This window comes from Staurois parvus, unplaced genomic scaffold (assembly GCF_062004578.1).
Source record: "Staurois parvus isolate SC_StPar_1 unplaced genomic scaffold, SC_StPar_1.0 ptg001052l, whole genome shotgun sequence".
In the NCBI taxonomy this organism is placed as follows: Eukaryota; Metazoa; Chordata; class Amphibia; order Anura; family Ranidae; genus Staurois; species Staurois parvus.
In genome coordinates, this window is record NW_028318848.1 from 423,659 (window position 1) to 439,382 (window position 15,724).

General features: G+C 40.3%; 1 protein-coding gene across 1 annotated transcript in view; it reads right to left on the reverse strand.

Moving 5' to 3' along the window:
- Nucleotides 1–3,907: 3,907 nt before the first annotated feature.
- Nucleotides 3,908–15,724, reverse strand: part of LOC149440794 (class I histocompatibility antigen, F10 alpha chain-like) — a 35,522-nt gene continuing 23,705 nt past the window's right edge. The window contains exons 3-5 of the mRNA XM_089658138.1: nucleotides 14,910–15,008; nucleotides 9,884–9,913; nucleotides 3,908–4,454 (exon numbers count right to left, since the gene is read on the reverse strand). Coding sequence (XP_089514264.1) covers nucleotides 4,396–4,454; nucleotides 9,884–9,913; nucleotides 14,910–15,008 — 188 coding nt within the window. The 3' untranslated portion in view covers nucleotides 3,908–4,395. The remainder of the gene's footprint in view (nucleotides 4,455–9,883; nucleotides 9,914–14,909; nucleotides 15,009–15,724) is intronic.

A 15,724-nucleotide genomic window follows, 5' to 3' on the forward strand; every position in this document is an offset into this window, starting at 1 on the left:
AAACCTAAATAACTTCCTCTTTCTCTTAAACTCCAAGTTCTCTTTTTTCTTTTTATCAGATCAAACTGAAGGTTAGTGGTTTTAGCGCATCCTGAGTATATATTAAAAATATACATATTTCTTTTTCTTAAGAACTTAGAAATTTCCATAAGTGTTTAAGAGTTCAAATATGACGTATATCACAAATGATTGGCCATGACTGACGTATGTAACACTTGATTGGCTTATGCATATCTGATATTTGATTGGCTTCTATATTTTATGCATTGTTTGAACTTTCTTATATAAGCTGAAACACGGAAGAATAAATTCAGTTCATTCTGAGATACCACCTTGTGTCTGCGTTTCCTGTGTCTCAAAGTGGACTCCAGGCCTGAGGACAATCACTGGTCAAGCCAGGGACTGACGGGGGTCAGTGTCTTGAGAGGGATGAGAGTCAATTCCTTTCACCAGGGAGGTTAAATAGCTGGAAACTCCTTCCAATATTGAGTGCGCTCTGCTAATCAATAATGCTATATCTGTGATTGCAAATGCTTAAGATGAACAAATACACAATGGGGGAGATTTACTAAAACTGGTGCACACAGAATCTGGTGCAGTTGTGCATGGGAGCCAATCAGCTTCTCAGTTCAGCTTGTTCAATTAAACTTTGCCAATAAAACCTGGAAGCTGATTGGTTACCAGGCACAGCTGCCCCGGATTCTGTGTGCACCAGTTTTAATAAATCCCCCCCAATATAAAATGAAACATGACCACATCCCATAATTTTAATGTTATCCTTAGGAGTAATTACATCTCATGGAAAACATGAGAAGCTCTTTGGTTGTTGTTGTTCTATTGTTTAAAGCTCCTTGAGAATAAAACCTACGATTAAATAGTGAGCACCTGGAATCTGGATTTTTCTTTGGAAGTTTAAAAAAAAGATATTGTTGTCATATGATCCTATCAGCTGCAGAGAAACTCCTACGAATCCCCACAAGTGACTCCCTCACTGCCATCCTCCATGCTCAGCTGACTTCTGGAGCTCACAGACACTGGGGGGGTTTATTTATTAAAGCTGGATAATTCAGAATCTTCTGCACTTCTGCATGGAAACCATTCAGCTCAATAAAACAACCTGAGGTTATGCCGGCCATACATGGGTCGAATTCTGCAAAATTTTTTAGAAAATCGGAAATTTAATGCGTTTGGTGCCACCATTGATTTCAAAATTTGAACAACCAAGCCTTTAATTCTTTAATTTCACCTTATGTTGCTACAGAAAAGAATGTTTGTGGCCAAGAATTTTATTTTCTTTCCAGGTCACAGCTCACGCTCATTACTTTTTCAATTACATTTCTCGCACGATTCTCCCATCATTCATTAGAAATTGGCTTTTCAAAAAAATTTCCAACATGCCCGATCAAATTCGATGGTTGCTCAAAAATTGACCATTGCTGTGGCCCACTAATGGTGCAAAATTAGAACGAAGATTTTCGAAAGAAAATTCTTTCAGAATTCGACCCGTGTATGGCCGGCTTTAGAAGCTGATTGGCTACCATGCACAACTGCACCAGATTCTGAGTGAACCAGCTTTAGTAAATCTCTCGCACAGCTCAAATAAGTGCTAGTTGGACATTTGTCTGCTCAGAGGTGGACTCTATGAATTAATGGAAAGCTTATGACCTCTACCTTTTCTGACCCATGGTTTATATAGAAGACAATACTATTTTATTTCAATTCAAGTTTATTCGTTTTATTTATTTCAGGTACTTATATAGCGCTGTCAATTTCCGCAGCACTTTACATATATATATTGTACATTCACATCGGTTTTATCTTAGAAAAGGAGCTACAAGCCAGTTCAGAAAATTATACATCCATATTCCACAAACTGCAACCCATCTGGGCTTTTACAAGCAACAATATACAATATTCCAGGACAATTGTCCGTCAATGATAGTTAAAAGGATAACATAAAAAACAGTGCAGCGCTGAAGATATTAATAATAAATCCGAAATAAGTCCACTGCAAGTCCAGTTCATAGAAACATGTCAGGTGACAAGTGGAAACCACCAGATCTGTCACTGCACACTGGACTCTGATTACTCACACCCTTCTACTTCCGGCTTCCGGTCCGCTGGCCTCCGCCACCCCGTGTGCAGTGACAGATCTGGTGGATTGGTGGCAGCACTTTGTTTGCAGAATCCTGACTTTGGAATCCAAATACCCAACTGAGAGGAGGAAGACCTTTTTCTGCATCCTTAAAGGAGGGACCCACCTACTGTGACCAGACCAGCTTTGTTCCTTCTGGACTGAGGATCCATGGGCTTTTGATATATACTGCTTATATATATCTTCTTTCTGGTGAGTGCGTATTTCTGCTACTTCCTCGCGGATCACCGACATTGAGTTTCCACTTGTCACCTGACATGTTTCTATGAACTGGATTTGCAGTGGACTTATTTCGGACTTATTATTAATATCTTCAGCGCTGCACTGTTTTTTATGTTATTCTGTATAAGTAGTTATCGGTTGCTTAGAGTGCTCAGCTGCTGTTTAGGACCAGCGCTCACTGTTTTTTCCTTTTAGATAGTTAAAAGGGTGCCATTGGGACTTGTATATGTAAGGCTGAAGACAATACTATTTGTTGTAAATATTAATGAATTAGTATGTCTGTATGATGAGGTTCATCGTCTGTCACAATGGTGTCCAGGATGAACTATTAAGGCAGGTGTGGTATAACATTTTACTTCATAAATAAAGAGCAAATATAAAATATATATCACCATCAATGAAAGAAAACACCCTAACAAAACACCTATGATGTAAAATGATCAAACATTCCTTGTTGCAAATACATAAGTGAATATTTGAAAAGAAAAAAAAGCAGCATTATGCTGTATAATCTGAACAATTCTACAGAAATCCTACACCTACAGAAAACCTGTCATAAAAAACTCAGGATTGCCAGTTTTTGCTTATGTATTATCAAGTTTCTGCTGTTCAGAAGACCATATCACTATCATTTAGGCTACATTCACACTTGAGCATGTTGTAGCTTGAAGCTCGAAACTCCGAAAAAGCTCAAACTTAAAAAAAAACAAAAGTTCTCTATGGTACCTGTTCTGACCTGATCACATGAACAGACAACATAGACAACTATTGATTTTTTAAGTATGAGAGTTTTCGAACTTCAAGCTACAAAATGCTCAAGCGTGAATGCAGCCTCAGTCCTCTCAGCACTACGATTTCCATGTTTTGTTGCGGTGGGTGTGGCAATATTAAATCCTCTAATTTTTTTTTACCAATGTGGATCTTCACACCTTCTGTTTTTCTGCCCATTATTAGTATTTTGTTTACTTTCACAATTATTAGAGAAAGTCATTTTGACATATAGAGAGGTGTGGGGGAGGGTATTAAGAAATAGTTCACTCTGGATGCAAACTACATTAGGTACAGTGCTGCCCATGATAATAGAAATATGAGAGCCACCATGGCGGAGCAATTTACAAGTATAGCATCTTGAACTGCTGTTCCCATAATCCACTACACAGTGAGTCATTGACCTGAAAAAGAATACCTACTTCACTGGCAATCTTCCTGATCCAGGTCACTGCATCAACAGGTACTTTCAAAAAGTCCCTCCTCTGCTTACCTACCAAAGGCATACAATCTTCTTGGGTGCTGGCCATGCCAGAATGGGGGCATACCCTTAGAATCTCTAGCTTGGAATAGGTCACCATTGAAATCTATGTGAATTCATTGTACAGGATCTGCTAGCTTTGTAGATGATTTTGAGGAATATAAACAGTTGAGTAGACCACTGCTTTCAAGCTGACATTAACAGATAGTGAGACTTTGTAGAAAACAATGGCAGCTCCCATATTCCCAACCCATAGTTCCACTTTAGGGTAGATATGCATGTGGAGGTATAAAATATGTTCTCCTTTATTATGTTATGTTACTGCAGAGCCCAGGGAGGTGCCTGTTAGATGCAATGGAAGACTGAGTACAATCAAGACCATGGTTCTATTCAGAAGTCCTCAATACTAAAGTGCAGGCAGCACTGATCACTAAACTGAACCTGTGTATGAATATTTCCTATTTCACAGTCCTTTATATATAGTCTAGCTATATCAGAGCAGTTTCAGTTCAACCAATATGAGGACATCCCGTGAGGGGATGGGCTTCTATCAAACGTTATATATCAGGCATTCTCTGGTTTTACACCCAAGTGTATGCTATTCATAGTAAATTAATTATGATATACAATATAACAGGTTCTCTTCAAAATTGCATGGCATCAGATGTTTAAATAAAAGCAAGTAGCAGGTTGAATCTATATGGAGAAAAGCTGCATCTGCTTTTGTAGCTTTGCCATCATTCTTCTCATGGTCCACCATCATCTACATTCAGGCTTTTGAGTTGTTGTAGTATTCTTTGTAGTCGCTGTCAGAACTGGATCCTGAAGCTGTAAAAATGTGAAACTACTAAGTTAGTACCAACTTTATAGTAAAATTACTATTGTACAATGGCAAAGGCTGGATTTACACATTCTTCTTCCCAACCACCCTGTGCCCCGCTTCTCATCTTACAATTAGTATGGCTGCTGTAACCACCAACACACACACTCAGAACAGTGTATACATTGCTGCAGAAAAATACACGCATGAAGACAATCATAGATACAATAGATTAAATATCTGTTTCAACTGAAAACCAGAATTGTTAAAATAAGGGGCCAAATGAGCTCAAAATAAACATCTTCCCAATAAATGATTAATAAAAAAGTAAACATGCAAAGACACAATGCGGTGGATTTGCTAAAACCGGAGCACTCAGATTCTGGTGCAACTGTGCATAACAGCCAATCAGCTTCTAACTTCAACTCGTTCAATTTAGTTTTGACAATAAAACCTGGAAGCTGATTGGTTTCTATGTAGAGCTGCAATAGATTTTGCACTCTCCAGTTTTAATAAATCAACCCACTAAGTACTGTCTTGATCCCCCAAAAACCATGCCTACAGAGACACAAACTATACCATAATGGCACAACCAGAAACATGCCCACAGAGAATGGCCAAAAGTGGGCACAAACCTTTGGGACCACTTTCGTGTACATGGTTTATTGTGTAACACCAATAAAGTGCCATGGACATTTCTCACTATGATCTGGATAATGGTTTCTTTTTTTCAATAGGTTATATTTGGGGAATGTTCTGGTTGTGGAGGGAAGGGGGGGGGGTGCAATCCTGCAATTAGAACAAATACTGACACAACCAGAAATATATCTGCAGAGACACAATCAGTATTGTACTGACAACATATTGGTAGCATTGTGTACAGAATAGACGTTGTTTACTTTCTATTATTCTATTATATATCTTCTGATTTTCAATGTTTTAATGTTATTTAACTACTTGCCAACCGCAGATAGCTGAATGACGGCTACACTGCGCCTGGCCAGTTCTGGGAGGGCGTCATATGATGTCCTCCCAGAACGCGCTCTCCAGCTCGCCCCCAGCGATCTCCGTGATCGCTGTGTCCTAGACACAGCTGATCACGTGATGTGGTAAAAGGCCAATCACAGCAGCCTTTTACCACGTGATCAGCCGTGTCCAATGACACGCTGATCACCGGGAAATGCAATTGCCAGTTCTCGGCTGCACTTTCCTCACGCTGTCAGAGCGTGAGGAAAGTACTGTCGAGAACCGGCAGTTGTCAGAGCAGGGATCGGCACCGATCATCAGGGTGTGCCACCCACCAGTTCCGCACACCTGTGCCCATCAGTGCAGCCACCTGTGCCTAAAAGTGCCACCCACCAGTGCCCATCAGTGCAGCCCCGCAGTGCCGCCAGTCAGAGCCCAGCAGTGATGCCAGTCAGAGTCACCTATCAGTGCTGTCTATCAGTGCCGCCTATCCGTGACACCTCATTAATGCTGCCTATCAGTGCCGCCTATTAGTGCCCATAAGTGCTGCCTCATCAACGCACATCAGTGAAGGAGAAAAAAATTAACTGTTTGAAAAATGTTATAATAGAAACAAAGAAACTTTTTTTTCCCCCACATTTTTTTGTTTATAGCGCAAAACGTAAAGTTCTCAGCTATTTGTGAGAAAAAAATTATAAAAATTTCATATGGGTACAATCTTTCATGACCACGCAATTGTCAAAGTGCGACAGCGCTGAAAGCTGAAAATTGGCCTGGTAAAGAAGGGGGTATAAGTGCCCGGTAGGGAAGTGGTTAATGTTAATATAAATAATTTTTTTTCTCTTATTGTTGACCTTTTTATTGTCTAAACGTCAAGTGTAGTCTTCTAATGTTTTTATAGTTCTAGGAGCTTGCAAGGGACAGTGGGACAGTCTATGTTCTAAAGAAAATGTGGAAATGAATAAACCCAGCTAGCTTTTTACAAGCCTGTCCAGCAGTTGGGTATTTAAATGTCCTACAGTATTCATGTAGTAGAGACTTGGCTTGACAAAGCTCATCTACCCTGAAATACATTGCCAACCCCAGGGATTCACCCCATCTTACATTCACACTATCTTAAGCCGGCCATACACGGGTCCAATTCCGAAAGAAAAGATTTTTTGAAAGAAATTCTAAGAATTTTCGTTTGAATTTCGCACCATCAGTGGGTCACAGCAACAGCCAATTTTTGAGCAACCATTGAATTTGAGTGATCGGGCATGTTGGAAATTTTTTGAAAAACAAATGAATTTCGAATAAATGATGGGAGAATTGTGTGAGAAATGTAATCGAAAAAGAAATGAGCGTGAGCTGCGACCTGGAAAGAAAAGAAAATTCTTGGCCACGAAAATTCTTTTCTGTAGCAACATGAGGTGAAATTGAAGGCTTGGATGATTAAATTTCAAATTAATGGTGGCGCCATCGGATTACAAAATGCATGAAATCTCTGATTTTCTAAAGAAAATTTGTTCAGAATTTGACCCATGTATGACCTGTATTAGTAATGGTTTGCAGCCTACACGGAGGTCACCATCCCCTAGACCAGCTGTCAGTGTATGAAATGCCCCTGCTGAACATTACTGCACACAGGAACTCAGCTACTTTTACCAGTGAGAAGACCCAGAAGCCGCCCTATCATCCACTGTAAGTTAATCCCCATTGTATTTTCATTAGTCATTGCTGACTATCATCTTTGCAATCTCAGCACATTTATTTATCAGATATTCAGATATCCATAGTGTGGTCTGGTTGTGCGAAATGAAGTCCTACAGGTGTGCAAAAGTCATCTTCTTTATGTTCCTTGATGGTATGTCTGTGCAAATTCATCCTTGTTTGCAACTTCTGTCCTGTTTCACCAACATAAGATCCTTTGCTGCATTTTCTGCACTGGATAAGGTACACAACATTACTGGAGGTGCAGCTGTATGATCCGGAGATATTGAAGATCCCTTTTGAGCATCTGACACTTTTTGATGGATTGATTTGGTTGCACAGCTTGCAGCGTTTCTTATTGCAGGGTTCGCTTCCATTATTTGTGACATCATCATCAGAAGGAAGTTTCCTACTGATTAGTTTATTTCTGAGGTTGGGGGTTGTCTGAAGGCCAGTATTGGGGGTTGCTGGAATATTTTCTCAGAGTTCCACAGTACCATTTCCAACAACCAGACCACACTATGGAAGACCTCAATATTTTAGTTCTTAAAGGAAATTTCAAATCCATTCAGGAAAGAAAAACTTTTGAACTAAGAATGATAATTCCATTTGACACAAGAGAGAAGGGCCTGAATTTGGACATGGGATTCCTCAATCATTATCCAACAGTTTTAGAACCCCCTCTGTGAGTGTTGTTCCCCCCCCCCAGTCTTTGCTTTTGCTATGTTTTATCTCTAGTCTAATCCTAGTCTTTTACCCCCTTCCTGTCCAGGGCAATTTTCAGCTTTCAGCGCTATCACACTTTGAATGACAATTGCACGGTCATGCAATACTGTACCCATATGAATTTTTTACCATTTTTTTGAGACAGATAAAGCTTTATTTTGGTGGTATTTATTCACCGCTGGGATTTTTATTTTTTTTACTATGTAAATGAAAAAGTCCAAAAAATTAGAAAAAAAGTGGGTTTTTTTATAAAATTTTGCAAATAAATAATATTTCATGATAAATCTTGGCCAAAATTTATTCCGTTATTTTTTTAGTAAAAAAAAAAATCCAAATTAGTTTATAACCAAAAATTATAATTTTTAAACATTTTTTTTTTACATTTTTATTTTATTTTTTTAATATTATTATTATTATTTTTTTACATACTGTCACCCTAGCAGTACAGTGTCACCATGGTGACACTGTACTACTTGTGGGGGGTGATGAAGATTTTTTTTTTTTTTTTTACACTGATTGCTTTTACACCCATATAAGATGTAAAAGCAATCATTTCTCTTTCTCTCTGTCTGCATTCTTGCAGTCATTGAGAAATACTGAGTGAGCTGTGATTGGTCACAGCTTGTCACATGGTACAAGGCTGTTGTGAATAGCCTTGTACCATGTGACCTCTGTGATCATTCACAGAATTAACACGTAGTAAGCAATGATGTCACAAGTGACATCTTGCTTACTACTTTGCATGTGATCACTGATTCGCCAATCAGTGATCACATGATCGGGACCTCGTATAGAGATCCCGTCCGACGATCGGTGTTTCACTGTGTCCGGAGAACACAGCGGGCACTTGATCGCGGTGGTGCGCGCTCCCAGGGAGCGCGCACAGCTAGAAAAGGCGGGTGCCGTTTAGGAAGGGCAACCCGCCCCTGGACTGCCACCGCCCTGCCGTTTATAAACAGCAGGCGGACGGCAAGAGGTTAACTAGTGATGTGTACATCTGTGTGTGTTTCCGTTTTTTGGGGGGGGGGTTTTTTCATCCCCCACATCTCTTCTAACATTCTCCTAAAACTTTGTAATAGTACTGCCTGGACCTTGAAGAAGAGGACATTCCCCGAAAGCTTGTCCTCAAAATTGTATGTTAGTGCAAATAAAAAAAGTATCACGTCAGTACTCAATTGTTTCTGTCGCAAATGTACTAATACGGCTACAATCACCTCATGCTATGCAGCAGAGAAATAGGAAAGCCTCCTCACCCACATTCCCTGGAATTCATAAGGACTGGCTTTGGCTGATTTTGCAAAGGTGTCATGCGTCCTAAAAGTGGTGAAGAATGCACAGAATTCATGCACCTGTCTAGAAATTGTACTAGAATTTGGCTCATTCTGTGCAGCTTTTAGAACGTACGTGAACGTCTGAGCTAGATTTTCTCCCCGTACACTAAAAGAGAATTGGTTTTATTCAGCTCCACTATTACATTGACATTCATTGTGACACCATGTAAAAGTGGTGCATTTTAGAACGATTTGAATTCGGTGACTCAGGTAGTTACTAAAACCGGAACACTCAGAATCTGGTGCAGCTGTGCATGGGAGCCAATCAGCTTCTAACCTCAGCTTCTTCAATTAGGTTTTGACAATAAAACCTGGAAGCTGATTGGTTTCCACGCAGATGTGTACCAGATTTTGCACTCTCCAATTTTAGTAAATAACTCCTCATTGTGTCACTGCCAGAACCAAAAAGTGTTGCAAATGCTTGATGAATGTGCCGCAATACATTAACAGGAGGAATAAATGTCAGAAATGTGGTGCTGCAGCTTTACTGATTTCCATCCATTGTGCTTTTCCTTACAGAGAGGTATTTCTATTTGTACAAAGAGCTGACAATCCAGTGATGTCCGGTTATCTGTGATTGTATAATACAAGACAGGTCATGATAGTAATATCTCTTGTAAAATAAAGCAAAATGATCTGCAGGACGTCTCATCTCCTGACATATTCCACACACACTGCTTACTGTATCAGCACAGAAGGAGAGGAGAGGATGGGATACTTACTACTGGTGCTCTTATAGCCGCGTCCCTTCTCTGAAATATATAAAACATTGTTAGAGAGAAATACTAAGCATAAGCTCCTCACAAACTAGCGAGGATGAAAAGCACAAAGCATTCTGGTGGTGAATGTCTGTAAGGTCACATACATGAGACATTTACCTCCAGATTAAGCAGAAAACAACCCAGTAAGTAAAAGTGAACTCCAGGCAGATAAAAAACAAATACATTGCATCTCTGTCATCAATAATATTTTATTAAATGTATGTTTTTAAATATGCAATGTGAGGATCTGAATTTAACTTGGTATCAGCCTCTTGCAATCCCTGTACAGCAGAGGTCAGAGAGGGGGAGGAAGAAGCAGCACAAAGAGCATGCTGATAGGAGGAGAGAGCAGCCTGGCACTGAGGTAAGCGTATCAGTCTGATGTTTCTCTGTTCACAGTGCAGTCACAGGATGGAAGGGTGGGAAGAGGGGGGACCTGCAAGTTCTACTAATCTGCAGCAGAGAAAAATTAGGTCTTCTGTCCTTCCAAACAGGGCTGTGCCGTGAGGCAGAGCTATGTAAATATTATGACTGGATGGACAGGTATACAAAGCCTTTGGCCATAAAACAGCTCCCTTATATGCCTTTCATACGTGCAGAAAACTATTTGAGCACCAATTAATTATTATTTAAATGTATGTTTTTTTAGGGCTAGTTCACATTAGATGCAGTCCAGTGCGTTTTTATTCTGCATCAAAAATGCATGCACAGTGTTTTCCATGTATTTCAATGGCCGTAGTTCACACCAGTGCAGTCAGTTCCAGTTAGTTTCCAATGCAGAAAAAAAAAGTAGAACATGCTGCATTTTTTCTGCACAGAACCATACTGGAACATGGCAAACTGCATCAAAACTGCACCGGAATGGAGTGTGGTGTGAACTGGAACCAAAAATGTGTCCAGAGTGCATCTTTGTGCAGTGAACTGGCCCTGAATCCATTAAACATGTCATCTTTCTCTTGTTAAAGTGGAACTAAATGTATTGTATTCATGTGGACTGTCTATTGCAAAAGAGACAGACAATCTTTCTTCTGTATTAAAACAAACTCACCTGCCTGTTTGCAATCTTTTTCAGGATGTACATGTGCAGCTCAGCCTACATTCCCGGCACACCGTGCTGGTCCCAGAATGAATGACACATGCGGGGGTCACATCATCCTCCACCAGATAAACAAGTGGGCTGAAGGCCCAACACCCGGAAGACGTCAGGGAGATGATGTCACTGCTCAAAGCGGGATATATCCAGGGCCAGGACAAGGGGTGGGCAGGAGGGGCGGCTGCCCTGGGCACGGTGATATCATGTGAGGTAGGGGGGCACCACAGATTTGGAGAGAGAGGATTTTGTGTTGGAAGGGGGAATCTGGGGGGGCAGCTAGGTTCTAGGAGGGGAAATTTTGGGGGTAAGAGTGTGATTTAGGGGAATTTGTGTTGGGAGGAGGGATGGTGGGATAACAATTTGTGCTAGGAGGGGAGATTGGGGGGAATTTGTGGTGGAAGGGGGGATCTGCAGTTGGGGGGAAATGATGTGTACTGGGAAAGAAAATTTTTGGGGTAAAGGATTTATGCTAGGAGGGGTGATTTTTGGGAGGACATTAGAGCTGGTGGGATTTGGGGGATGGAGGGGGGATTTCAGCAGGTGGGCGGATTTGTACTGGGAGGAGGGGGAATTTATGCTTAGGGGTAAACATGCAGATTAGTGCTCTGTTTGTTGGGGGGAGGGGGGATTTTGCTGACACATAATGGTCATACATCTTTGGGGTGTGCAGTTTGGCATGTTCGGCCATGTTTAGAATTTGAACTCTGGCAAAAGCAAATTTTGTCCAAATACAAGAGTCATGTGTATTATAACTCGAATCTTGGTGTATGTTGTGTACTTCTACCAGATCTGTGCAATAATTCAGCGGCTTTACCTCTGGGCCGGAGCTTCCTGTAATAAAGACCGGCCACTGCTGCGATTTCAATTTGTGCATAGTGACTGGTCTTGTCTCCGCCCCCTCCTGTAGTTTTCTGCAGGCAGCCAATAGTGGTTGAAGCTGCTGTGCCCCTCCCACAGCTCTGCTCATGTACAGCACAGTGATGGTGTCACAGCTACTTTTACAAGGTACTATCTGAGCTTGCAAAGGCATTTAGTGCAGAGAATGGATGTATATCCTTTGTGTCCATTTAGGATAATATTTATATGAATGTTTTGTGCCTGGATTTCAGCTTTAATGACAGTAAATAGTTTCATGATTACTTAGTTAATAAACGTGGAATAAAGTCAAATGTTTGTAAAGTTTCTCCTCTGGTAGATTTGGTCCAGAGCAAGGTGAAACAAATCTCTCCTACAGAACTGATGCCAGAAACTCCAGTTACCTGCAAGCTGAAAAGATATTAGACTCAACCCTCCGGCAGCCTGTGTCTCCTACCCCTTCCTTTTCAGCCTCCCATGCATCAGCATTCAATGCTTCCAGGAGTGTCAGATTCCTGTGTCCTCCATGCCTTGTGGTTCCATTTTCTGACACCGACATTACTACAGGACTCCTTAGTGACATAGGAGTTAGGGGATGCAGGCATCTGACACTCCCAGAAGAGTGAAATGATGAAATATTGGGGTGCAGTGTTGGAATGGAAGGGATGTAGGAGACACAGGCTGCCAGAGAGGTGAGTATACTACCCCTTCTCTTGCAGGGAACCATCATCTTTTAACCAGTTCCAGTCGATGACAATTCTAACATTCCTACCCTACATGTAAAAACTACTTGGAACCCCAAAACATTTTTTTTTTCTATAAAAGACCCCAGGGAATAAAATGATGGGCGTTTCATATTTGAATGATATTTATGCAGTGATTTTCAAATGCAATTTGTTTAAAAAAATACACTTTGATGAATCTGAATGCACAAAAACACAATATAATACCTAATAGAGATGTGCACAACAGAAAAATGTGTTTTGGTTTGGATTCATTCATTTTGTCATATTTGTTATGTTAGAATGATTCATTTTTGGAATTTGTTTTGTATATTTGGATTCATTTTGTATATTCGTTATTTTCAAATCAATTTGAGATTCGAATTTCAGAAGATGGCTATATTCATTCAATTTTTTTCTAATCTATTCACTTTTTTCTAAGATATTTTCTATTTTATTCTTTTATTTTATATTCTATTTTATTCTATTCTTTTCTATTGTATTCTATAAAGCAGTCTAAGTAGCAATCATCATCTTATTTCACTTTTATACCTTACTGTATTTATTGCAATATATTTCCATTTTGAACTTTAATAATTTTTTTAAAATTCATTTTTTAATTCATTTTTGAATTTAGATAATTTGCTTTGTTATTTATTTCAGATTCATTGAAATTCTTTACTATTGTGATTCAGAAATGTGGATACATTTGAATCTCCGAATATTGAACATTTTGTGTGAATTTCTATTCATAACAAAATAAATCTCACATGTCTAATAACCGATTGTTTAGTAAAATAAAAAAAGATAACGGTACACCGAGTAAATAGATACCTTACATGTCACGCTTTAAAATTGTGTACTCCTGTGGAACCTTAACAATCTCCCTAGGCGACGCTTTACAAGTCTTTACAGGTTTCCAGTTTAGAGTTACACAGGAGTTCTGGCCCTAGAATTTTTGTTCTTGCTTTGACATTTGCAGCAATACCTCACGTGTGGTGTGATCACCGTTTATGTACAGTATGCGTGCGGGGCCTATGTGTGTGTTTGCATTTGTGTGTGAGCACAGGGGGATGAGGCACTGTAAAATTAATTAATTAATTAATTTTTTTACATCTTACCTTTAATTTATTTTGGATCGATTTTATTGCTATAGCATGGGCCATGACAGGTCCTCTTTTTGGAGAGATTCCCTACCTCTCCTCTGGCCTCCAAAGCATCTAAACAAACCTGGATCGGTTTGATCAGATGCTTTCACAAGCTGGGAACGGATTATTTTCTTGAGACTGAAAATGTTAGTAACCGAATCCTCATAGTTTCTGGTTTCTGATGTTACACAGTTGGAGAAACAACATCGGTTCCTCTCACCGAGTACCAAGAAACAGATGCTGCTGGTCGCATCCATACCAGGCTCCCTGATTGGACGGGAAAGACCTGTAAAGGCAGAGGCAGCAGGGAAGAGAAATGTGCTTCCTTGGCCTGTAAAAGTGATCCAGCGGCTCTATAGCTGCTGGATCACTTTTACATTGTGGGGAATTGACCGACTCAAAAAAATGATACCAGAAGCATGATTGTAGCCTCATCCATGATCCTGGTATAACCACTTCAACCTTAGGTAATTTATAAACGGCCTAAGGACAGGAAGTGGTTAAGCAATTGACAAGGTCATTTCAAATTCCATATTGATTCTGATATTGCTGGCTCTGGTGGTAAAGCTTAGCAGCTCATACTGTAAAGAACACCTGTTTAAACTGACAGGAACATCTCCTTTCTTCCATCTGGAACTGTTCCTTGTACAGATCCTAGGGAACAATAATTTGCCAAATCTTAAGACTGGCCTTGATATATATGAACATGTTATTTTAAACTCAAAATCCAGGAAGAGGATACTCCATGTGGAGTGTTGCTTTAATCTCCACTTTGGCCCAGACGACAGGGAAGTTGGCCACAAGAGCCTGTCTTCTTTCAAGAGCTTCACAAATTCTTACAAAAAGTGTCTGCACACAACGTGTGACTCGTGTCCGGTTTTCAGTGCGCCTGAAAACCGAACACATTATTCAGACCTGACCGTGGCTCCCTAAAATCCCTAAAATTTTTATATTTTTTTATGCATTCTGAGGTTTTGTTTCCTTTTACAGTTACCACGTGGCATTGAGGGGTGACCCCTCAGGCATTTTTAGGTTGTCATGCTGATTCCCCCAGCCTTGGTGCATTCTGCTAATAACACATTAAACATACAAGCCTTTGTTCAGGACATTCATTTATCCAATAACAGAAAGTAACATCTGAGAGAAAAAAAACAAGATCTGTCACTTACTTTTGTACAAACAGATTCCAACAGCAAGAGCGACTGCGATGACAACAACACCACAGGCAATGCCAATAATCACAGCAAGTGGGAGGCCATTGTCAGGTTCTGTAAGTGAGAGACACAAAAGAACATTGAAAGGTGGGAATACTGAGAGAAGGAGACATCTGATAGTAATATATTATGTCTGCAGAGCTAAATAGGCGGATTTATGAAAAATGAACCGGCCTCCTATACCAAATTCCTTCTTTAGTTGAAAGATGAAAGTTGAATGATTGTTAAGTACAAATTCTATATTGATGCTTTTGATTTTATAGATACAAAAAATGTCTTCTGACTCTGAAAAAAATGATGAAACACTGGATTTCTAAATTCAATTCCTAGTAATATAAATGTACAGTACACAGTGTTCAGTAGTCTGGAGCACATAATGTATAGTACAGTGTACAAGGTGAACAGTCTGTGGCAGGGGCGGATTGACCATTTGGAAACTCGGGCACTGCCCGAGGGCCCCGGGGTCAGTAGGGGGCCCCATGAGATGCCCCTGGTACCTTTTTCATAGGCTTTTTTTGAGTTTGGACAAGGACACAGGGGCCCCAAGTACGTGGGTGAATTGGTGGTCAGTGGAGAAGTGCCTGGGTGAATTGTTAGTAAGTGGAAAAGTGCCTGGGTGAATGGGTGGTCAGTGAAGTGCCTGGGTGAATGGGTGGTCAGCGGAGAAGTGCCTGGGTGAATTGGTAGTAAGTGGAAAAGTGCCTAGGGGAATGGGTGGTCAGTGGAGAAGTGTGTGGGTGAAGGGGTGGTCAGTGGAGAAGTGTGTGGGT